General features: G+C 62.4%; 1 protein-coding gene across 3 annotated transcripts; it reads right to left on the bottom strand.

Moving 5' to 3' along the window:
* Positions 1 to 1,073: 1,073 nt before the first annotated feature.
* ATG2A (autophagy related 2A) lies at positions 1,074 to 20,692 on the bottom strand. Of its 3 annotated transcripts, none has more exons than XM_058526485.1 (41): positions 20,429 to 20,692; positions 18,224 to 18,386; positions 17,983 to 18,135; positions 17,746 to 17,848; positions 17,187 to 17,322; positions 16,938 to 17,036; positions 16,564 to 16,660; positions 16,313 to 16,477; positions 16,068 to 16,208; positions 15,311 to 15,548; positions 15,083 to 15,227; positions 14,895 to 14,987; positions 14,275 to 14,433; positions 13,929 to 14,172; positions 13,519 to 13,615; positions 13,235 to 13,394; positions 12,434 to 12,576; positions 12,205 to 12,344; positions 11,940 to 12,100; positions 11,328 to 11,478; positions 10,991 to 11,190; positions 10,807 to 10,887; positions 10,493 to 10,599; positions 10,320 to 10,412; positions 9,281 to 9,351; positions 9,014 to 9,090; positions 8,272 to 8,442; positions 8,002 to 8,128; positions 7,701 to 7,915; positions 7,032 to 7,240; positions 6,625 to 6,760; positions 4,880 to 5,086; positions 4,572 to 4,673; positions 4,405 to 4,468; positions 4,185 to 4,314; positions 4,014 to 4,086; positions 3,730 to 3,812; positions 3,340 to 3,461; positions 3,046 to 3,200; positions 1,843 to 1,995; positions 1,074 to 1,761 (listed from the first exon to the last, which is right to left on the bottom strand). In XM_058526485.1, the coding sequence occupies exons 1-41, from the start codon at positions 20,597 to 20,599 to the stop codon at positions 1,525 to 1,527; spliced, it is 5,772 nt and encodes a 1,923-aa protein (XP_058382468.1). In that variant the 5' UTR covers positions 20,600 to 20,692; the 3' UTR covers positions 1,074 to 1,524. The 3 variants fall into 3 exon arrangements, with proteins under 3 accessions (XP_058382468.1, XP_058382466.1, XP_058382467.1); XM_058526483.1 differs by having other exon boundaries at positions 4,405 to 4,489; positions 20,429 to 20,691; XM_058526484.1 differs by having other exon boundaries at positions 4,405 to 4,489; positions 8,278 to 8,442; positions 20,429 to 20,691.
* Positions 20,693 to 21,354: the final 662 nt, after the last annotated feature.

Here is a 21,354-nt window from a genome sequence, read left to right as displayed (position 1 = left end):
ATCTGCCAATCCTCCTCTTTTTGCTGAGGAAGACTGGCCCTGGGCTAACATCCATGCCCGTCTTCCTCCACTTTATATGGGACGCCACCACAGCATGGCTCGAGAAGCAGTGCGTCGGTGCACGCCTGGGATCCGAACCGGCGAATCCCGGGCCGCCGCAGCTGAGCGCGCGCACTTAACCACTTGAGCCACTGGGCCGGCTCCTACGTCTGCCTTTTAACCTGAGCCTCAGTTTCCCCACAGGCCCACCCGCCTCAGTGCAGTGCTACCAGGGAGCGGGGTGGGGTGGGGCCTGACCGGAGCAGCCTCTTCTCCCTTGTCCTCAAGAAGCAAGGTGTGTGTGGGGCGGACAGTGGGCATTTTCCCGATCCCATGTACATTTCCGCTGTCAGGACCCCTTCCAGCCACAGTGCTGGGACCCCAGAGCAGACTCCAGTCACCATGAAAGCCTTCTGCTAGGGACAGCAGGAGCAGCCTCCAGGGGGCCCAGCCTTCCAGGAATGGACTTGACTGACCCTCCTGGTCCCCAGGTCAGCTGGGCAGGGATGACAAGTAGGGACCTGTGGCTCAGAGAGCAAGGGCATAGCCTCAGGTCACAGGCGCAGGGTCTGGGCCTCCCTGGGGCACCCACAGCCCCGCCCTTTGCTCTGGTCCAGCGTCCCCTAGCCGTCGCCTCACACCTGGCCCCAGGTAAGGCTGGACCCCAGGCTCCTGCAGGGATAGAGCCAAGAAACATGGTCTGGGTGAGGTGGGCTCCAAGGGCCATTCCTCTTCCCCCTTCACTCAGCTCCAGCCACGTCAGAAGTGGGGCCAGGGCAGCGCCCCCTGGGATCGGATCGGCGAGGTGGAGCCCAGCACAGTGAGCGGCAGGGCAGCAGAGGGAAGGAGTGCTGGTGTGGGCAAGTGGTGGCGGGGTTAAAGGCCAGGGCCTGGGTTAAACTGCTGTGCGGGCGGGGAGGAGGTGGCGACCTCTAGTGGTGACATGGGAGGTGCTGGGTGCAGAGATGGGGATCTGGGCGGAGCCGAGGTCAAGGCTGAGGCCAGGGCAGCGCAGGTACACAGGACCAGGGGGCTGGCGATGGGCACAGTTTATTCCACTTCATGCAGACACTGACCCACACGCTCAAGGAGCTTAAAAATAATACACGGAACCACACGGTGTCTGTCCCCCTATCCCCACCCAGACACAGAAAGACACTTGGCTGAACGGTGTTGGGTCCGAGGGTCCGAAAGCCTCCATCCTGGGACAAGGCAGCAGTGTGGGCCCAGGTGGTGGTGGGGGCAGTGTCCTTTCCCCCCAGAGGAAAAGTGCAGAGACAGGGCCGAGGTCCCAGGCAGGGAGGCCCCATTCTCACAGCGATTGGCAGCGGCAGGCCGGGCAGGGTCCTTCCTGGTCCTTCCCCTGAGGGCCCGGCCTGCCTGGCTGTGGGCCGCAGCTCTCAGGAGGCGGGGGAGCTGGGGTGCCACCAGGGCAGGCCAGGCTCGGTGGGCGGGCAGCACCCTTGGGTCCTGGGCGCCCAGTGCTCAGTCCTGGGCCTCCTCTGAGCGCCACTTGAGAGCATGGTCCTTGTGTGCATCGGGGAGGATCTGGTTGCGCATCCCCCCAAGCAGGCTGGACGTGGCCTCTGTGGCTAGGATGAAGGGCTTCACCACCGTGGGGGGCAGCTGGCGGATCACGCCCCCCACTGCGCCCGTCAGCCCCTTCTGCTCGTGGCCCCGAGACGCCACGTCACAGATGGTCTGAGCCGTGTCCAGGATGCCCTGTGGAGGTTGGAGGTCAGTGCGGTGGTCTGGGTGGGAGGCAGATGTGGGACGGCTGGGAGCAGGGCACGGCCTCATTACCTCTCGAACTGTGTCATAGGCCTTGGCCACACCCTCCCGGAGGTCCGCTGGCTGCTGGCCCTTTCGCAGCCTTCGCACGGAGCGCTTGTCTTGCAGGGAGCGCGAGATGGGCGCCGCCGGGGACAGGATGTCATATACCGTCTCGGCCGTGGCCTGGGGGACACGGGGGGCACCAGATGAGGAGAGCTGGCTTGGGCAGACATGTCCAGCCCCTAAGCCCCTGAGTCAGCCTCCAAGGACCATGCCGGACCCCCAGCCAGCCCAGAAAGCTCACCATCCCCTCGACCCCCACAGCCGTGCTCTATGGTGCTGCTCTGGGGTCCTGCCAAGGCTCCCCCACCCAGATCAGGGGGCTTCAGGTGGACTGCCGGCCTCTTGAGGGGACTCTGCTAATATCCTCCAGACCCAAACCCCTCCTCCTGCTGACCACCATGTCTGTGTACCCCGCCCAGTCTGTGGGGTGTCACAAACGCAGCCCCCTGAGACTGAGCGCACTGCCTCCCCAACCCTGCTCCCCGCCCGGCCTCACCAGCTCTAGGGGGCAGCCCCAGCAGAGACCTGGGCGCCCCCTCGCTCACCCCATGGATCATCAGGGAGTCCATCACCGAGTCCCACCTGCCTTCTGTCTGCCGGCTCCTCCGTTCTCTCTGCCCACCCCCCCCACCCCGCCTCACTCCTTCCCACCCAGCCTCCTCACCACCCTCAGGGGGCCCTCAGGTGCCTGCTGATCCCTCCAGCCTCCTCTCCAGAGACCCTGCCCCGGTCCCCACAGGGCTGAGCTTGCAGGTCCCAGAAGGCACTGTGCTCCCCACGCGTCTGCATGCTCACCCCACCTGCTGGGATCACCCCCAGACGCCTGCCTGCCCCGGCCCCGCGACCACAGACTCATCCACTGAACCACAACTGCTCTCGGACCACAGCCACGCCCCTCCCTCCCCTTCAAGACGGAGGCCAGGAGTAGAGACCCAGCCGGCTCTAGAGCCCGGGGGGCGCTCACTCTCCCCTATGGGAGCCACTGTGGGCCTCGGGAGACCTGCTAAGGGCACCAGGCCAGTCACTTGGCCTCTCCTCTCTGTGACTGTCCCTCATAAATGAGGCCGTATAACCAGACTGCCCCACCTCGGTAGAGCTTTGGGGACGGAATCGGGCGCCGTGGAGCAGACCCTCCCTGCCCCGCATCCCCGCACCCGGGCGCCCACTAACCTGGATAGCCTGCACCAGCCGGTTGCTGAGTTCCAGGGCAGCGGAGGCCGTGGACGAGCCGAAGGAGGCGGCCCCCCGCTGCAGCCCCCGCATGAGGCGCCCATCCTTCCTGTACTGCTCGATGGGCAGCCACAGCAGGTCCCGGAACCCTTGGACTGGGGAGATGGGGCTGTCAGAGATGCCCAAGGCTGTGCTCTCCCCATTTACCTTGCTTTAGAACCTCCTCCACCTATTCCCAATGGCGGTTTCTAGGCTGCCCCAAAGTACAGGCAGTTTCAAGAGCCAGACACTCACAGAGCTGGACAACTGAGTGCATGGGGCCCACGCCCCCCAGCAACCCAGGCAGCTGGTTCTTGCGGATGTCCTGCAGCCACTCATTGAGAGCATAGCCCAACACCTTGTCCACGCCCAGGAGCCTGGGAAGGGGAGCGGAGAGGAAGGTGGGGTGGGGCAGAGCCAAACACGGAGGGGTCACGGGGCCAGGAGGACCTGAGGCACCCCAACACTCCCCAGGGCCCCACCTAGCCCTGTGTGGAGGAATGACTGTGACCATTTTATAGAGGAGAAACGGGCCCCAGAGGGGTGATGGCTTGGCCAAGGCCACGCAGCCAGTCAGGAGCAGAGTGAAGGGAAGATGGGGGCCCTGGAGAGAGGGTGGGGTGCTGGAGCGTGTGGAGGGCTCACCCGTGCCGGCAACACAGCCGCTTTAGCTTCAGCTCGGAGCAGTTGAGCTGGGCCAGGCCGATGAGGAGGCCAGCGAACGTGCCCTGGGGAGGGAGCAGAGGCTGAGGTTTACACACGGGGCACAGGGACCCGCCCAGCCCACGGGAGCCACTGGAGGCCGCTCAGCGGCCAATGGTGCCTGGACGCAACCCCTGGCCCCCAAAGACCAAGTCACACCTGGGCAGAACAGGGACTCTAGAGAGGGTCCAGCCCACGCGGCCACCCCACCTGACAGCCCCACTTACCACCTGGTCCATGGTGACGTGCTTGCCGTGGTAGTCCAGCCAGATGGGCACCTCAGACGTGAAGCGGAACTCCCTGGCGGGGAGTGGGGAGAGGGGGTCCTCTGGTCACTGACCTTCCCCTGCAGCCTAGCCCAGGGCCCCCAGCTCCTAGAGCATGGCCCACGGCCCTACCTGAAGTAGATGGGCTCAGCAGAGGAGGAGCCACGTCCACCACCAGCAGCCTCCCGGGAGCTGGTTGTCTCCACGTCCTCAGGCTGCCCTTCCTGGGGGCTGCTGGGCTGGACTCGGGTCTCAGGGTGAGCTAGGGTGGGGGGCACAGACCAGGGATGGGCCCAGGGATGGCCGGGAGGCAGGAGGCCCCGACCCTCCCCTCCCCGGCTCAGCCTCTTACCATCAGCGGGGGTCTCTGCTGGGACCATGGGGTTGATGCCGGCCGCCAGGCTGGTGAAGAAGTCCTTAAGGAAGAGCAGGGCGTCCTGTGGGGTAGGAGCAGCTCAGATTCTGGGGCTCAGAGGCAGCGGGGTTCCCCTGGGCTCTGCCCTGACCCAGTGCACTCACCTGGTCCACGTTGAGCCGCAGGGGCATCAGCGAGACCCGGAGGCAGCACTCGGGCCCACCTGGGCTGGTCGTGGGGGCCACGTGCAGCGCTTTGATGGTGAGCTGGGGGCAGAGGGCCAGCTCGGGGCGCCTGCCGGGCCTCGGCCCCGCCCCCACTGCTCACCCAGCCAGTCCTGCATCTGCGTGTGCTGTTCCCTCAGGTAAGCCCGCCTGAGCCCCACCAGCCTCCCAGGCTCACAGACAACCTGGGTGCGTGTGTGCACATGTATGTGTGTGTGTGCATGCGAGCACATGTGTGTGGCCCATACCATGTTGGAGTGGGCGCGCCGCGGCATCCGCTCGCTCGTGTGCAGGTACAGGAACTTGTTGATCTGGGAGGAGGCGAGCCGGTCGCGGACCTCGAGCTCCTGCACAATGAATACCTGGCGGGACAGCGGCCGCTCCTCCAGCTCCCGGCCGGGGGCTGCAGGGCCTGTGGCTGGCTCCGCTGGGTACACCTCGTGCTGGAAGCTCACCTGAGGGGTGGACAGAGGCCTGAGCCAGGCAGGTAGCGCCGGACATGGAGGGAGGGGCCCCCCCAGGCCCCCCCCTCCCAGCTACTCTTCCTGCCCTCAGCCCCATCTCAGCCCCACAGTGGCTGCCGCCGGGACACCTCCGCATGGCTGTCCCACAGGCACTGCAAACATTTCAAACACGCGAACCACAATGAACCGCCTCCCTCAAATCTACCTGCCCATTCCCAGAGGCTTCCCATCACCTAAGTGGCACCTGTCCACTCTGTCACAAACCTTGGTCTGGCCCTCGCCCTCCACCTCTCCATCACCTCGGCTGTCAGTTTTGCTCCCTCAAAACATTTCTCCAATCCCTCTGCACTTCTGTCATCTCCACAGCTGCCACCCGGTTTCTCCCTGGGACGCCTCCCCTACTTGTCCCCTGCAGTCCCTTCTCCACACACCCAGGGGGGGGTCTTTGTAAAGCACATGCCCGCCCACCTCGAGCCCTGCAAACTCCTCACCACGGCCCGGCCCTGCCAGGCCTTGCCGCTCCCTCCAAAGCCTGCCCTCTGCCCTTGCTCAGAGGTGCCCGTGCGCTGGCCTCTCCTCGGCCCCTTGACCAGGGCAAGGCCCTCCTCATCTTCAGGTCCTTGCCCTGGCCTTCCTCTCCCCTCACCCAGCGCCGGCACTGGCTCTCCAGTGCATCAGCACTCAGAGGGCCCAGGCCACAGCTCTGAACTACATCCCCAAGTTGTCTCAGCACGACAGCCCTTCTGAGCTCGGGGAGCAGGTCTGCATAGGCTCACCCTCAGCAAGCGGCACCCGCACGTGCGCAACCTCTCAGGGCAGCCTGGCCCGCTTGCTGGCTCTCTCGCATGCACACCCAGTCCAGCAGGCCAACCCATGCTTCTTCCCACTGGCACAATCTCTCCAGAATCTGACCGTTCTTGCCCACTCTGCTGCTACCACCCTGCATGGCCACCGTCTCAAGCTGACTGCATCTCACTCGAGTAAAAACCAAAACCATCCGTGTCCACAGGCCCTAGTCGGCCTGTCCTGGTCAGATCTCTGGCCTTATCTCCTATTACTCTCCTCCCTGCTCAGCTGCAGGCTCAGCTCCCGGAACACACCAGGGATGTACCTCGCTTGCAGCCTTCATGCTGCACCCTCTTCCTGAAAACCCCTTCCCAGCTCACTGGCTCACATCCTCAGGTCTTTGTGCAGAGAGCACTTTTCCACGAGGACCCTCCTGCCCCTCCCCGACACTCCCTCTGCCCCTCCCTGTTTACCTTCTCCGAGCATTTATCACATTCGACACACTATGTATATCTTACTCCCTCCGCTATGGTACAAATGACAGGAAGGCAAGGCTTCTGTCTGCTTTGCCCATCACTATATCCAGCATCTAGAACAGCGCCTGGTGTGCAGCATGGCAGCCGACCCGTAAACATGTGACCTGGTGCGTGACAAGGGCTCCCAGTAAGTTCCCGTGAAGTGCTGGCTGAGAGGCAGGAATGAGGTGCCCTGGCTGACCTTCTGCACCCCAAGTCCCAGCTCACCTTGCTGAGCTGGATCTCCATGAGGACATGGTGCTGTCTCCCACTGCCCCCCTGCATACGCCAGGAGTTCTGGGGCCGTTTGGGGCCAGAGGAGCGGGAAGGGGAGCCCCTGGTGCCCGTGAGGCTGACTCTTGCCCTGGGAAGAGGGACAGGGGACAGCTGACTCAGGAGAACCTCCTTCCCTTGCCCCTTCCCTTCAGAGCAAGTCTTTCAGCCTGGGGCAGGGGACCCTCTCCAGCCCTGGGAGGTGGGCGGGACAAGGAGGAAGACCTGAGGCCAGTGAGAAGGCAAGGATCTGGCTCATGGTCACCGGCTGCTGAAGGTCAGAGCTGGACCCCAGCCCTGACCCCATCCCCCGGGGGGGTGGGCCACAATCCACAGCTGCACCTGCACCCTCTCCTCCTCACCTGTGGCCGGGGTGGGGGCCAAAGTCTCGGCCCCCATAGAGGTGCCAGACGAGGGAGACCTCACGCAGCACCACACGGCTGCTGGGTACTGGGAAGTGGGCAGGTGCCCGCAGCAGGTCCGTGCTGCCCAGCGGCCGTGAGAAGTGCCCGTCCTGCACGACGATGGGACCGGGATGCAGCTGTGTCACCACGGGCTCCCCATCCCGGGGCTGCAGGGAGGAGGCCATGTGAATCCACGTGGCACAGACATCTTCCCCAGGCCAGGCCACCCCACATCTCTCCTCAATCCTCGCACCTCCCTCCCCGTCTCTGACAAAAGACGACTTGTGGGCCACAGTCCCCAGAACCGGCGTCTGAGTGCTTTGTCCAGGAGGAGCCTGAGTGCCCCCCCTTCCCGCCAGCCCTATCTCCCTGGAGCCAACGTCTTGCTCGCACATGACAGTGACCTCTTGATGTCCCAGTCCCTCTGCCAGGATGCCATGCCTTCTCTTTCTCTGGAAATCCACTCGCTCCTTCAAAGCCCAGAGTCAAGGCAGACTCTCCCAGCCCCACCTCCCCAGTGACAGTGACCACCTCCTGCCTCTCACAATGGGAGCCCTAGAAGGGCAAGAAACTGAGCCACCCTCTCCCACCTCTTCCTGGCCCCTGCCCAGCCTGCCCACCACACACCGGGATGCCCAGGCCAGGAGCGTCAAGGATGCAGAACTCGTCACTGTCCAGAGTGTCTCCATCCCCCTCCTCTTCCTTTTCATCTTCCTTGGTCTCTGAACGGGACCCTAAGCTGCCAGCGGGAGCCCCAACAGGGGTTGAGGGGGGCTGGGCCCCACTCCGTTCACCTGGGAATAGGTAGACTGACACAGGCGAGGCCTGAGAGAGGGGGCCACCTGTGGGAGAGAAAGGCCGTTTTGAGGCAATGTCTAACACGGGTGCCTGATTGTCTCTGCTGGCTCCAAAGCACCCCCCAGCCCACCTGAAGGCTGGGCCAGCTCCCGCAGGCTTCGTTCGGTGTCCAGGAGGGCGTCGGCCAGGTCCCGCTGGTTGATGAGGGCCATCTCCACTGGGGGGCATGAGGGCAGGGAGGCAGGGCTCTCGGAGAGCTGGGCCAGGCAGAGGAGGAGTGGTGAATGAGTGACAGGAGGGAGGGGCGGGCCCCAGGGCTCCCTCATGGCCAGGCCCCGGGCGGCCAGGGCAGGGAAGGGGGCCTGGCAGAGCTCTGGTAGCCTGCGTGGCCAGGCCTCACCTGTACCTTCTGGCCGGCGATCTCCGTGGGGCTGGGGGGCCGGGGTGGGGGGTGCAGGTCGCCCTCACTCATTACGTACTGGAGCAGGTTGATCAGCAGGGCGCAGGAATCAGCGCAGCTGTGCACGTGCACCACGTTGTTGGAGCAGCGCAGCTCGAACAGGGGCTGGCTCTGCGGGGGCGGGGTGGGGTGGGGGGCGCCATCAGCCCGGGCTCTATTCCCACCATACATAGATAGGACAAGCTGGGCCTTCCGCGGGTGGTCAGCCTGCCCAACCCCATTGAACAGATGAGTATACTGAGCCCAGAGTGAAAGGGGCTTCACCCAGGGCTGCCTGAGGAAGCAGGAGCGCGCCCCCTGCCTGAAGGGCTTCCCGTGCCCCGTCCTTTATCCCTGACCTCAGCCCAGGGAGGCGGGGCCTATTATCTCCACTTCACACCTGAGCAGTCTGGGGACCCACAAAGCCTGTCTGCCTCCAGAGGCCCTGCTTTTGCGCTGCCTGCAGCTGCCCTCTGGTGGTGGGGATCATATTGGGGGACACTCATGGTGGGCCAGGCCCTTCCCAGGGGGACCAATAACCACAGCCCAGCACGGGAGGAGCAGGCCGTGACCACGATCTGAGCCCAGGCCCAGCGAGCAGAAGTGGAGAGACGGTGTGTAGGGAAAGGGTGATGTCCTGAAGGCTCCCTTGGCCCCGGCCCCTGCTCTGGCTCCGGGGACCCTGGGCGACAGCCACACTCACCAGTTTGCCCTCGGTGCTCCCTTTCCAGGTTTTGATCACGAGTTCCAGGAGGTCAACGTCCAGGACACACACGTAATCTGCAGCAGAAGGTGGGAGAAGTCCCCACTGCCTCCTTGCTCCCCGCCCCGTCCCACCACCACAGCGTAGAATCAGGGGTTTATCTGGGGGCAGCCCTTGTGTGCGTGCCCACGTGTGGGTGCTGAGAACCCAGCCAGCAGCTGGGTGAGGACATCTCAGAGGGGAGGGAGCGCAGTCCGGCCTGCCTACCTCGCCGCAGGTCCAGGGTCTCCACCTCACACTTGTCAGACAGGTACAAGGCCGAGTCGTCGAGGATGAACCTGGTGGGGAACAGGGCTGAGAAGGGCCCGGGAGCCACTGCAGGCAGCAGCTCCACAGGAGCCGGCGGGGGTGGGGGGTTCCTAGAGACACACAGGGGGTCCCAAGCCCACAAGAAACTAGCGCTGGGCCCTCTGGCGTAGGCGTTCTTGTCTGTACAATGGGAGGTGGGGCCCGGTCTCCTGTGCCTCAGGCCCAGACGGCAGGTGCTCGCCAGAGTCAGTCAGCACTTTATCATCCTCCAAGTGCTCCCAGCTCCTCCTCCTCATCGGGGCCTCATGGCAGCCCTGGGAGGGAAGTGTCCTATTTTCCCCTGAAAGCATTCTCTGTTCTTTTAAAGTAAGTCCTTATTTTAATGGCAACATAATACAAGCTCCTTTAAGATATTTTAAAATACAGCAATAAAAAGGAAAATGAGAATCACTCATAAGCCTTAATCCCAAATTCTGAGAAAAGCACCATGCCTCTCTGTCTAGTCTTTTCTATGAAGCCACACAGATGTATATAAATACCCCCTCATAAGTCTACTTTTTAAAACATATGTAGTTTTGTATCCTACCTTTTTTAGTAAATATTGTACTAAAGCATTTCCCCACTTTTTTTACTGTTATGCTTCAACTTGACTTTAATGGTTGGGTGGGCCATGTTTACTGAGTCAGGTTGTAATTTGAGGGCATTTAGATTGTAAGTTTCGACTGTTGCAAGTTATACCACAGAGGCACTGTATTCCACCTCTCTTATGATCATATCCTCAGGACAACCACCAGTGTGAGGTTATCAGGTCAGAGCCCACGAATGCTTTTAAGGCTCTGATTCGAGGTCCAACCGCCCTCCAGGAGTTCTAAGGGAGGGATCATCACCCTGAATGAACAGAAAGGCTCAGAGGACACACAGCAGGTAGGCAGGACCCTGGGGGAGTGGCAGCTGCAGTCCAGCTGGGGGTGGGATGGACGGGGAGTAGCCCACATACCTGAGCAGGAAGGTGGAGGTGTCCATGATGATGTTACTGGAGAGGGTGAAGGTCTCGGCAGTAACGAGGACACGCACAGGGAGGTAGAGGGGCCTGGGGGTCACACCGGGGTTGGGGCAGGCTCCTTACACGTGAGAGCCTGCCCCCGGCCCTGGCCCGCCCAGCCTGGGTACCTGTAGTCCACGGCGCAGGAGAACAGGTGTGTGTGTAGAATAGTAATGACCGCTGGGGGTGGGTAGCCCAGCACTGGGTCATCCAGCACATCTAAGAACTCCAACAGCTTCAGGGGCCAGGGCAGAAGAGGTGGTGAGGACAGGGGCTTCTTCCCTCCTCTCATACCCTCGCCCCAACACAGCTCCCTACCTGCTGCCCATCAGCTGTCCACCACACCCCTTACCCAGGAAAGTCAGCTCCAGCCCAGGCCATGCCCCCCACACCGGCCTCCTCCCAGCCTAGAGACCTGCCCGCCCACGCCACCCTCGCTTACCTGGGAGTGCCAGCTCTGTTCCGGCAGGGCCATGTAGTGGCGCAGGGTGGCTCTGTGCAGCTGCAGTGTCACCAGGAACTCCTGAGGGTGGGGCACAGTCAGTGTAGTGGGAGCCCAGCCCGCCACACACCAGGGGGCAGCCACCCCAGCCAAGTGGGTGGGCCAGAAGCAGGTGCAGCTGTACCTTGACGTTCTTGTGGGGGTCCAGGTGGATGCGCACAGCAGTGGACAGCATGTGGGGGACTCGGCCCTGGCCCTTGAGGCCCGAAGCTCCCCGCTCGGTCACCCCTTCCTCCGATGGGTAGATGGTTGGGGCCAGCTGGGCTGGAGGAGCGAAGCTGGGCAGCTCCAGGCGACTGGGCAGCAGGTAGTCATCCACGGCCGCTGGGGAGGCATCTGGTGAGCCCCCTGCCAAGCTGCCTGATCGCCCACTCCACCTAGGGCTCATATCCCTCCTGAAAGCCCCCACTCTGACCATGGACCCTAGGGACCCCGAGGCGACTGGCCCCCAGCCCTCACACCTCGGTGGTAGAGTGTTGCCTTTTCGGCTTCCAGGCAGAAGTAGCCGAGTCCTGGCTGACCGTGGTACTGAGTGACGCTAAAGATGGTGCCTTGCTCCACATCCAGCACCAGCTCCCCGTGGACGGCCTCCAGCCGCCGCCCACCCTCGTCCTGCAGACAGAGCATGTGGCTGGGCCCCGCCAGCTGCACTCTGGAGCTGCCACACCCTCAGGGATGAGGGGTCCTCCTGGAGCTCTGACCTGATGAGAGTCAGCTCCAGCCTCTACCCAGACTCTGCTGGAGGCCCACGGCAGCATTTGCCTCTTCTGCCAGAGGGCAGTCATCCCTGTTATGTCTGCCTCCTAGCATCGAATGGTGCCGATCCAGACCCCTAGCATGGGGCTTTACATACAGCAGGTGCTAATAACTGGCTGATGGGTCACAATGGGATGGGGAGACCATGGGTGGGTCAGTGGGTGGTGGGTGGGTGCTGCTGGCTGGACAGACTACACTCAGCCCCCACCAGGGCCTCATTCCCACATTCCCAACTTGGAGCTGTTCTCACTGGTCTTGTTCTCCTGCCAATGGGGGCTCTGGAGTCAGGCGCTCACCTCCCGCCGGGCTGCCCTCACCTTGGTCTCACAGAGGGCTGTGATCCGACCCTTCAGCACCGTCACCAGTGTAGAGAAGGTACTCTGGGAGTGAGGGCTCGGGGACTCGGGGGCAGGGGGCTGGGGGGCGCCTGATGCCCCCACTGAGAAGAAGTGGGCGTCCTCATCATCCGAGTCTGAGTCTGGGGTGAGATCAAGCAACAGAGTGGGAAGGAGACCTGGGAGGGCTGCCCCAGCCCCGCCCAGCTCCAGGGACCCTGGGACCCCACCAGGACGCCCCTCCTACCCAGCTTGAAGGCTGACTTGCACATCTTGAAGTTGTCGTGCCAGAAGGCCGAGGGGCCTGGGAAGCTAGGAGGGTAAGCAGCAGGGTCGGGGGTGGGAAGCAGGTCGGCGGGCTCCCACATGAGCAGGTCGTTGTTGATCCTGAGACAGGTGGATGGACGGATGGTGGTGAGGAGGGAAGCCCAGCCTGGCCCACCCCTCGCCAGCCCCCCACCTGCCTGCGTCGCCACCTGTTGTAGAGGCTCTCGTAGACCTCCTTGCTGGGCAGGAAGATGTGGGCACTAGGCAGGACCACTTCCAAGCTGCAGCGTGACAGGGCCAGGGCCCGGCTCTGGAAGGCCCTCATCTCCTCAGAGTCTCCCGGAATCACCATCTGGATGGGGGAGCGGGGGAAGGCACCTGAGAGATGGCTCGGGAATCACACCCAGGTCTGCATCCTGACTTCCTATCATTCATTCATTCTCATTCATTCATTCATTCATGCCCTTCTCTGCTGGGATGTGTGACAGCCACCTCGTGTGAAGCATCAACCACATGCCAACCCTGCTCTGAGAGCCTCACATGTGTTAACTCTTTTATCCTCACGACAGGCCTATGAGAGGAGGAAACTCATCTATAGGTAACTCTCCAAGAGGTTGGGCAACTTCCCAAGATGACACAGCCACTGAGTGGCAGAGCTCGGATTCGAATCCAGGCCATTTGGCTTAGAGGCCAGGCCCTTAACTGCCTCTCACTCAACCCTCATCAACTTCAGAGAAGAGAATCCCAAGGCCCAAATGTACACTGCTGATAAATGGCTGATGGGACAGGGTCCTGATCTTCCTGATCGAGGACTCATGCCCCCCTCGGGGCCTGCCCTCACCAGTGCTCTCACTCCTGGGCCCCACGAGCTGGAGTGCTTCCGACTCCCCACTGACCCGAGATGATGGAAGAGAGGAGATTCTCGCCAGTGCCAGGTCTGGCGCCCCAGGTAGTTCTGCCCCCTGGCCCACAGCCCCCAGGTGGCTTCTCCGAGAGGTCCCGGGCCTCACCTCCTCCGTCTCATACATGGTCCTCTTGGAGGAAAAGGGCGAGGGCTCCGGTTCCCGCAGCTCACATGGACTCTCGGCCGACTGCTCCAGCTCCTCTCCCTTCTCTGGGGCCACCTCCCACTGTGTGCTGCTGAGCTGGGGGTTCAGGGTCACCACTACCCTGCCAGGGCACAGGCCTGTCACTGGCCTGCGGGGTCCCCAGCCCCTGGTCCCAAGTGGGCTCCCACCACCCTCAGTAGCAAAGCCCTCCTCTCCTACCTGCCCCTCCCAGAGCCCCCACTTACTGGGGCAGGAAGTATTTGCGCCCAGGGCTCTTGGGATCCAGGGCTTTAGAGACCCGCAGGCAGGGCACGGGGGTCTTCTCCCCATCTTCATAGGTACCTGGAGAGGATGGGAGAAATGGCGGTTGTCACTGCTGCCTCTCCCTATTATTTTTTCCCCAATGTCAGATGGGGTCAGTGGGGGCCTGGAGACCCACCGTGGTGACTGTTCTTTACTGGTTACAGACCTGCATCCTCCCTCATGCCCTTGGTGTGCAGTGGCCCAGGGAAAAAGGTCCACTCTGCTACTGCCAGGCAATACTGAGGCCCCACAGAGCTGGTGAGGCCTCACCCAGGGTCTGCCCCACTGTGACCCAGCCCCTGCATAGCTCCAAGCCCCCTGCCCCCGGTGTTGTCTCCCTGGGGGCTCTTACCATGTAGGTCAGAGCAGGTAAGTTCCAGGCGGGTGGGGGCTGGGGGACCAGGCCCGCTGCTCAGCTCTGACCGGAACTGGGGCTCACTCAGCTCTAGCCGCAGCTGCTCAGCCCGCACAGCCCGGCCTGCCCACGGGTCCCGCTCGGGCCGCAGGTCAGCAATGGGGAAGCGCAGCCGCAGCGTGGCCCGAGGTGCTGATAGCCGCACCACCATCTGCTGCTCAGCAGCTGCTGGCGGCTCCGTCTGCAGGAGGTGGGGGGTCAGAGCTTCCATCAGGGCCCCCACCACTGTGGGCATGAGCCAGAGGATCCGTGCCCCACTCCCTGCCCCAGCTGGGCATCTCACCAGCAGGCCGGCAGGTGGCTCGGGAGGGGGTGTGGTGGCCAGGCACAGCAGGGCAGTGAGCCGGTCCAGGGACCCCAGCTCCACGTCCGCCTGGAAGTTGCCCAGATCCAGGGCCAGGTCTGAGTGGCAATGGCAGGCGGCTGGGCGCCGGGGTCGGCTCTGAGGGGGAGGGTGTTCAGGTCAGCGAAGGCTGTGGGGTGGGTGAGGGCGGGATGGGAAGGGGCCCCTTTGAGCAAAAACACAACACAGAGCCCTCCCGGGTGGTAAGGAGAAAAGCTTGGGCAGGGGACCCAGGAGGGGACAGGAGACCCTCACCACCCTGCCTAAGGCAGAAGACCATGCTTGTTTAATAAAAGCCACCTAATACTCTCCAGTTCAGCCCGGGAGGCCAGCAGGGGGTTGCCATGATGAGCCCGGGGCGGGGCAACCAGGCTGAGAACAGCATGTACAGGGCCCAGACATATTCAAGAGCCCCCAGATGTGGTCTGGTTGGAGCACAGGGTAAGGGAGTAGAGGGTGGGAGCAAGGAGACACCAGGGAAGGCCGGGACGGGGGGGCATGGAGTCAACACACTGCGGGAAATAGCCAAGGGCCCCTAGGTCTGGAGTGGGAGGGGTTACCTTGGGCACACGGCGCAGGGTCTGCGTGTGGCGCAGGTGGGCGCAGGGCCGAGCCGAGGCCTGGGAGCCCAGGCTGCCGGGGAAGCTCAGGATCTGGGATGGGACACAGGAAGTGCAAATCAGGCCGACCCCCTTGCCCACCCGAACCTCCAGGCCCTGGTGCGCACACACTTGCCCTTGACCCTCACCTCTGTGTACTCAGGCTCCGAAGTGTCCCTGGGCCACAGACACTCCAGCACCTCGAGCTGCCCAAAGTGCACCTCCGTGCTTGTGGTCCGCCGGCCCCTGCCTGTCCGCAGCTCCCAGGACAGCTGCACGGCTGCACCCGTTAGCCTGCGGGGAAGAAGCAGAGCATCAGAGGCTGGGCTTGCAGGGCTCAGGGAGTCTCTCCTCAGGCCCCTGCCTTGGGCTTGTACCGGACATGGCTACAGGGACAGGCCCTCTGGAAGCGTGGTCGGAGATGGTGGAAATCGCGGGAGCTGAAGGGCCCGTCCTTGGTGGCCTCAAACTCAGCAAAGAAGTGGGTGGTGAGGTCAGGTGGTCCGGAAGAAGGGGCCAACGTCTGAAGCAAGGTCAAGGTCACACCCCCCAAGGTCATCTTCAGCAGTGAGTCAGGGCGCAGGGTGTCCGGGAGGGGCGTGGGGGCCGTCTTGCCTGAGGGGACAGAAGCTTCACCAGAGGCTCTCCAGAGCTCATGGTCACCCCAGGTAGAGTGGCAGTCACACAGCAGGCTAAAGGCTGAGAGCAGCCCTGATGCAGCTGGACTGGGGCTCTGGCAGGGGGCTTGGCCAGCCAGGAGTGACACGGAGCCTTGTTATGCCAGGCGCTGAGCCTGGGCCCAATTCAACCCTGTCAAGGGAGTGGAAGGACTAGAGGCAACAGAGCATTCGGCCCAGTACCTGACACACACAAGCTCTCAACAAACATCAGCCAAACATACAGCCCGGCAGGGTCGGATCTTATTACCCCCACTGAATGTAAGGGGAAACTGAGTCTCGGAGAGTTGAAGAGCTTGGCCCAAGATTACTGAAGCTGAAACCTAGGCTCTGTCCATTGCTGAGCGTCCCCAGGGAACCAAGTCACCAACGGTGGACCTCCAGGCCTCCCATGTGCATGTGACATCACATCGGCACCGAGTCCTCTTCCAGCTCTTTCTGCCCCCAGAGCACTCACCAGTCGGGTGGCCCTGGGCAGAGAGCCGACGGGGGGCCGAGTCGCTGTGCACAGAGGAGCCCAGGTCTACGTCGGAGAGGGAGAGCTCAGAGACGGCTGAGGCCACACTGCTCGTGAGGCCCGCCATGGAGAAGAAGAGGTCTGTAGGCCAGAGGAGGGGGGTCAGGGACAGCCTGGCTTGACCCCAACTCCTGCACCCCCATTAGCCAGCCTGCCAACAACCGCCGGGTCTGGCCCACACGCACCAGTGCTGTCCAGGCTGACAACGGGGTTGACAAGGGGGTCTGGGCTGAGGGGCTCGGTCACAGCCCCCGCCTGCAGCTGCTGGTTCAGGTCCTGCTCAATCAGCCACAGGTCTTCAGCACCTAGCGGGCGGCTCTTGTTCAGCTTGTCAATCAGGCCCTCGGGGTCTACAGGGAAGGACACTTCCTTGTCAACCCAGCCTGGCCAGCCCCTCCCCAGCCATCCCACCCCCTGGGCCTCCCAGAGGCCTCACCTGCAAGGCTCACGGCGCCGAGCAGTTCCTGAAGCTGCTGGAGCTGCCGTGGGGTCAGGAGCAGGTGCAGGGAGCCCAGCTGTCCAGCCACCTCCAGCTGGAGGCAGATGGGGCAGCCATGGAGCCTATACCTACCACCCACCTGCCCTCACTCTGAGGAGGTAGGATGCCAGTTGCCAGGCTAAGCTCTGTCACCAACTAGCTGTGTGACCTTGGCCACAACTTGACCTCTCTGAGCCTCAGTTTCTCCAGTTGGCAAGAAGGCAGTAGTTTCCCCCATTCAACGACCCCGCTTTGTCCCAGGGAAGATTCGCATTGCCGAGGAGGATTCTGAGATGGCATACTCCCTCCTCCCCAGGGGCCTCGGGACCCACCTTGGGGCCTGGGAAGGCCTCATTCTGTTTCAATTTCACTGTCAGCTCCATGTACCCTGAGCAGCTGCCAATCTGTAAGGGGGGCTCTGGGGGTTCTTCCTGGGAGGTGAGAGGATACAGGAGGGAAGGGGGTAGAGAAGATGAGGTCAGAGATGGTCAGGAGGGATGGGAGTGGGGGCAGAGGGGTCAAGGGCCAGAGAGGACTACGATTAGAAAGAGAAAGAGACTGTGGGATCGGAGTTGGCCCACCTGTGGGGGGAGCTCCTCGAAGTGCAGGCGGACCCCCGCCAGCTGCAGCAGCTTGTGCAGGAAGGCAGGAGGCTGGTGCACGTCCACCGGGGGCGCCTGGCTTGGGTCCCGCACTGCCTCGTCACAGTACTCCAGTCTGGGGAGTGTCGGGTGAGCCCTTGTTCCAGCCACCCCAAGCCTGGAGCCCCTCTCCCCACACAGTATTCTGTTCTAGAGGTCTGGAGTCAGGGTGTCTGGCCTGTAGAGCTGTCCTGCAGGCTATCCCAGCCCTCCACGGCCAGCTTGGGGGCTCACGCCAACACGTGCTCCTCAGACCCTGAGCATGCAACCTGGGCCTCAGGGACCCAGCCACTCTGGGCCTGTAAACTTGGCCCCTGGACACTTCCCCAGGCTCACAGCACAGCCTGCCTCCCCCTGTCTCGGCCACCGCCCAGGCCCACGCAGACTTCCCCTGCCACTTCCCAGGAGCCCAGGCTGGGGGTGGGGCAGGGCAGGGCCATTTAGTAGCCCCTCAGTCCCCGTCTTCCTCACGCCAGCCCACCCTGCCCAGTTGCCCTACCTCTGCACGTGGACTTCCACTGCCACGCCATGCTCCCCATCACCTGGAGAGTGCTCCACCCTCACAACAGTGTCCAGGAAGGTCACCTTGATCCTTCGCAGCACTGAGGGGCGGAGGGAGGTCTCAGGTCAGGTGGAGCAGCAAGGGGCAGGCAGAGTTTCCCCGCTGGAGCAGCAGGGTGGCCATGCTGTCTTGTGGAACACAGCGGGGCAGGGGGGCCGAGAAGAGCCTCTTTACCAGTCTCGATGGTCTGGGCGAACATCTCCAGTCCCTCCAGGGGCTGTGGTGGCTCAGAGGGCTCGGGCACCCCATCTCGCAGGCACTCTTGAGCCAGCTGCAGGCTTGTGGTCATGCACGAGGCCCAGCTTTGCGAGTCGGCAGCCCCTGGCCCTGCGGGTAGGAAGAGAGTTTCAGGGCAGGCAGGTTCAGTCAGCATTTGGGTGCCCAGGCCCCCTCCCATCACTTGCCTTGCCCTTACCTGGGCCCTGGCGGGGCTGCAGGGTAAGCTGGAGGCCTGACACGTGCACGGTGCAGTGGTCGGTGAGCAGCGCGGCCCAGGGCACGGCCACCTTGATGGAGCCCACGAAGCCTTCCACCAGCTCCAGGGGCGACTCCATGGACTCCAGCACCTCGTTCACAGACTGAGCAGCCGGGGACAAAGCCGGCTCAGGGAAACCCCAAATCTGGCTGTCTCCCTGGCTGCCGCACCCCTCATCTGGCTGCTCTACCTTGGAGAGTGCTCTCGCTCTCCCCATCCCTCCACATGCCACCTATAAGATCCCACCTTTGCTCATGCTGATCCCCACTCTTGGCCCACACTATCCCAGCATCATCTACACGTGCCCAATCTTTCAAGCCAGAAGAGTGGGGAGCTGGAGGACGAAGAGGAGGAAGCTAGGCGGAGCGGATCGAAGGCGGTGTGTTCCAGGCACGGAACAGCATGCACAAAGGCCCAGCAGAGTGCAGCGGTACCCCACGTTCACTCTGGGTGAGCACGGAGTTCAAGGGAAGGGTCCAGGAGAGGCAGGCAGGGGGCTGACCTGAGCCGACAGACCCTCCCAACTCCAAACGCTGCCATAGCTGTACCTCTCTCTGAGGCACAAGGATGAGTCCCCAGTTACAAATGGGGGAGTAGCACCCCCACCAGCCTGGAAGTTTCCTGAGGGCAGGAGCCTGCCTGTTTTCTCTGTGTGACCACAGAACGTATAGTGCCACTCAGAGAGGGCCTCAGTAAACACTTGTTGGATCCGTGAATAGATACACACATGATAGAACTAGAAGGCCCATAGGGATCAAGTCCAAATTCCTCACCCAGAGATCCACAGATGGGGAAACTGAGGCCTAGAGAGGAGAAGGGACTAGTCTAGTCACCCAGTGTACTCTAGGGACTGAGACGGGGACCCAGGCCTCTCTCCTCATCCCATCCCAGGGTCCCCAGGCACTCAGCTTCTTCTGGGGTCTTCAGGGTAGGGGCTGCAGGCGGAGCAGCTGGGAGGAGGAGCTGGCTACTGGAAAAGCGCCTGCATTCCACCAGGGCCCAACCGCTCCCTGGAGGGCAGCTCTGAAAGTAGCCTCACTAGGAGCCAATTCAATCCCCAACTGGGGGGCAGGGCTAAAGTCAGCGGTCAGAAAAGGCCTCCTCTACTGGCATTCACAGGCAAGAGACTACCCCCAACTCTGGGCTCAGGGTTCTCCTCCTGCTACCCTACCTTTGCTCAGGAAGGCCTGGCCTACCCCTAAAGCCCAGCTCTTCCTGCCCAGATTACTCTGAGGCCAGGCACCCTGTCTGCCCAGCCAGAAAACTGAGAAGCCCCTGCCCCATGCCCACCCCTGCTACTCTGGACTGGACGGTTGACCCAGTGCTAGCTCTGGGCTGGTGCCTCTAATTGGTGGCTCCTTTGCAACTTCCCAGGTCAGCTGAGCTGTGAGTCACACGCCCCCAGCCTCAGGCCTCTGACCCAGACCTAACTCCTCTCTGCCTCCCCAGCATCTCCCTCTCTTCCTCCCTGCCTGAGGCCAGACCCCCTTCACCTTTCCTGGGGGCTTCCCTCCCACCGGGTTGCTGACCCCTAAGTCCCTCCCCAAACACCAGCTTGGTCCATCCCACTCTCCCAAAAGCAGGAAGTAGGCAGTGGCAGAAGTCACACGAGGTGTTGATCAACACGGGTGTTGGCGAGGTTGTTGACATCCACATCCGGAGGTGAATGCCACCCACCAGGTCCCGGATCATGGGGTCAGGAGGTCAGGGCACCTTTCCCACAGGTGCCCTCAGCAGGGCTCCCGACCTCTACCAGCCTTCCCTGACCAGCTGCATGGCCCCAACTCTGTCACTGCCCTAACCGGGTCCTACCCGATCCCCCTATTTCCTCCACTCTCTCCTCACCCTCTCCCACTCAGCACCATGCTCCTCAACTCAGGCCCCAAACTCGATGTGCTCATTGTGGCATTCTCCAGACAAGTGACATCTCCCTCCGCAGCCTATTTCTCCCCCTGTCAAGAGACGGCAGGGACCCCTTCCCACCCAGGTTCTGGCTCTGGAGGTGATCGGCCGGGTCTCTCTGACGCCTGAAAAGGGCCGGACTCCCACCGCCTCTCCAAGCCGGTGTCTAGTCTCCCAGCCTGACCCTTTCTCCGGGAACCTCAGGTCGCTGCGCCCCCGTTGGACTCGGGCCTGGCTCCTCACCCAGATCTCCAGGTGGATATCCCGCAGGGCAACGCTGCCCTTGTACAGATCGAGGCTGAGCTGGTCCAGGCTGAGGTGCTCCTGGAAGAAGTGACCCAAGTAGTGGTGCAGCAAGTAGCGGCAGACTCGCTCTTTCACACAGTTCGACCATGGCCACAGCCATCGTGACATCTCGGAGACCGCCGGGCCTGGGCCGCCTCAGCTCGCCGCCCGCCGGCGATGCCCGTCCGGCTGCGCTGTTCACTAGAGTCCCCGGCTCGCCCCGCCGCTTCTCTCAGCGCCAGGCCGCGCCCCCGGACGCTCAGCCACGCCCCCCACGGTCACTGCCATTGGCCACTGCAAAGGGCGAGGCCTCCTGATTGGCCGCGGGGGGCGGAGCCTTCGGGCGCGAAAAAGGGACTGGGCTCTTGGCACGACATAGAGCTCCGAGTCTTGATTTACGCATGCGTATAAGGTCTGTGTTGGGAGACCTTTAACCTCTCTTTCACAGGCTCCGGGAAGGCTGTTGCTTGAGGTGCCAGCCCCGCAAAGGAATGCGCATGTGCCGACTCTTCCAACTACTTGAGGTAGTTGGGGGGGGATTTAAAGAGACAGTGTCCCATCAAACTTCGTAGAAAGCTTCCCAGAGGAACGAAGTCAGTGTGAGAGCCGCAGCAGGCAACTGTAGAGACAATTAAGTGAATGAACATTTGCATTTTACAAAACGCCTTACCATCCTTTATCTCATTCAACCCTCATAACAACCCTCTAACGTAAAGATTATTGTCTCCATTTTACAGATAAGAAAACAGATTTATAAGGGTTGCTGTAAGTCCATCACCAAGGAGGTTTTTTTTTGCCACTCCTTACTTGGAATACTCTGCAGGAGATCTACTTACCCACCCTTCTCTCTGCAGTTGGGCCCCTAGCCCCTCTCTGGAATAATA

This window comes from Diceros bicornis, chromosome 31, assembly GCF_020826845.1.
Source record: "Diceros bicornis minor isolate mBicDic1 chromosome 31, mDicBic1.mat.cur, whole genome shotgun sequence".
NCBI lineage: Eukaryota > Metazoa > Chordata > Mammalia > Perissodactyla > Rhinocerotidae > Diceros > Diceros bicornis.
Note: the sequence above shows the minus strand (reverse complement) of the source record. Positions and strands in the feature narration are given on the sequence as shown.

What these genes read in the sequence shown, in the direction of transcription:
- ATG2A (XM_058526483.1), bottom strand. Translation starts at nt 20,599, where the DNA reads ATGTCACGATGGCTGTGGCCATGGTCGAACTGTGTGAAAGAGCGAGTC. An exon ending in ACCCCCACAAGAACGTCAAG is followed by an intron (nt 10,888 to 10,990) that starts GTACAGCTGCAC and finishes CCCCACCCTCAG; the next exon opens with GAGTTCCTGGTGACACTGCA. An exon ending in ACGTCACCATGGACCAGGTG is followed by an intron (nt 3,813 to 4,013) that starts GTAAGTGGGGCT and finishes CTCCCTCCCCAG; the next exon opens with GGCACGTTCGCTGGCCTCCT.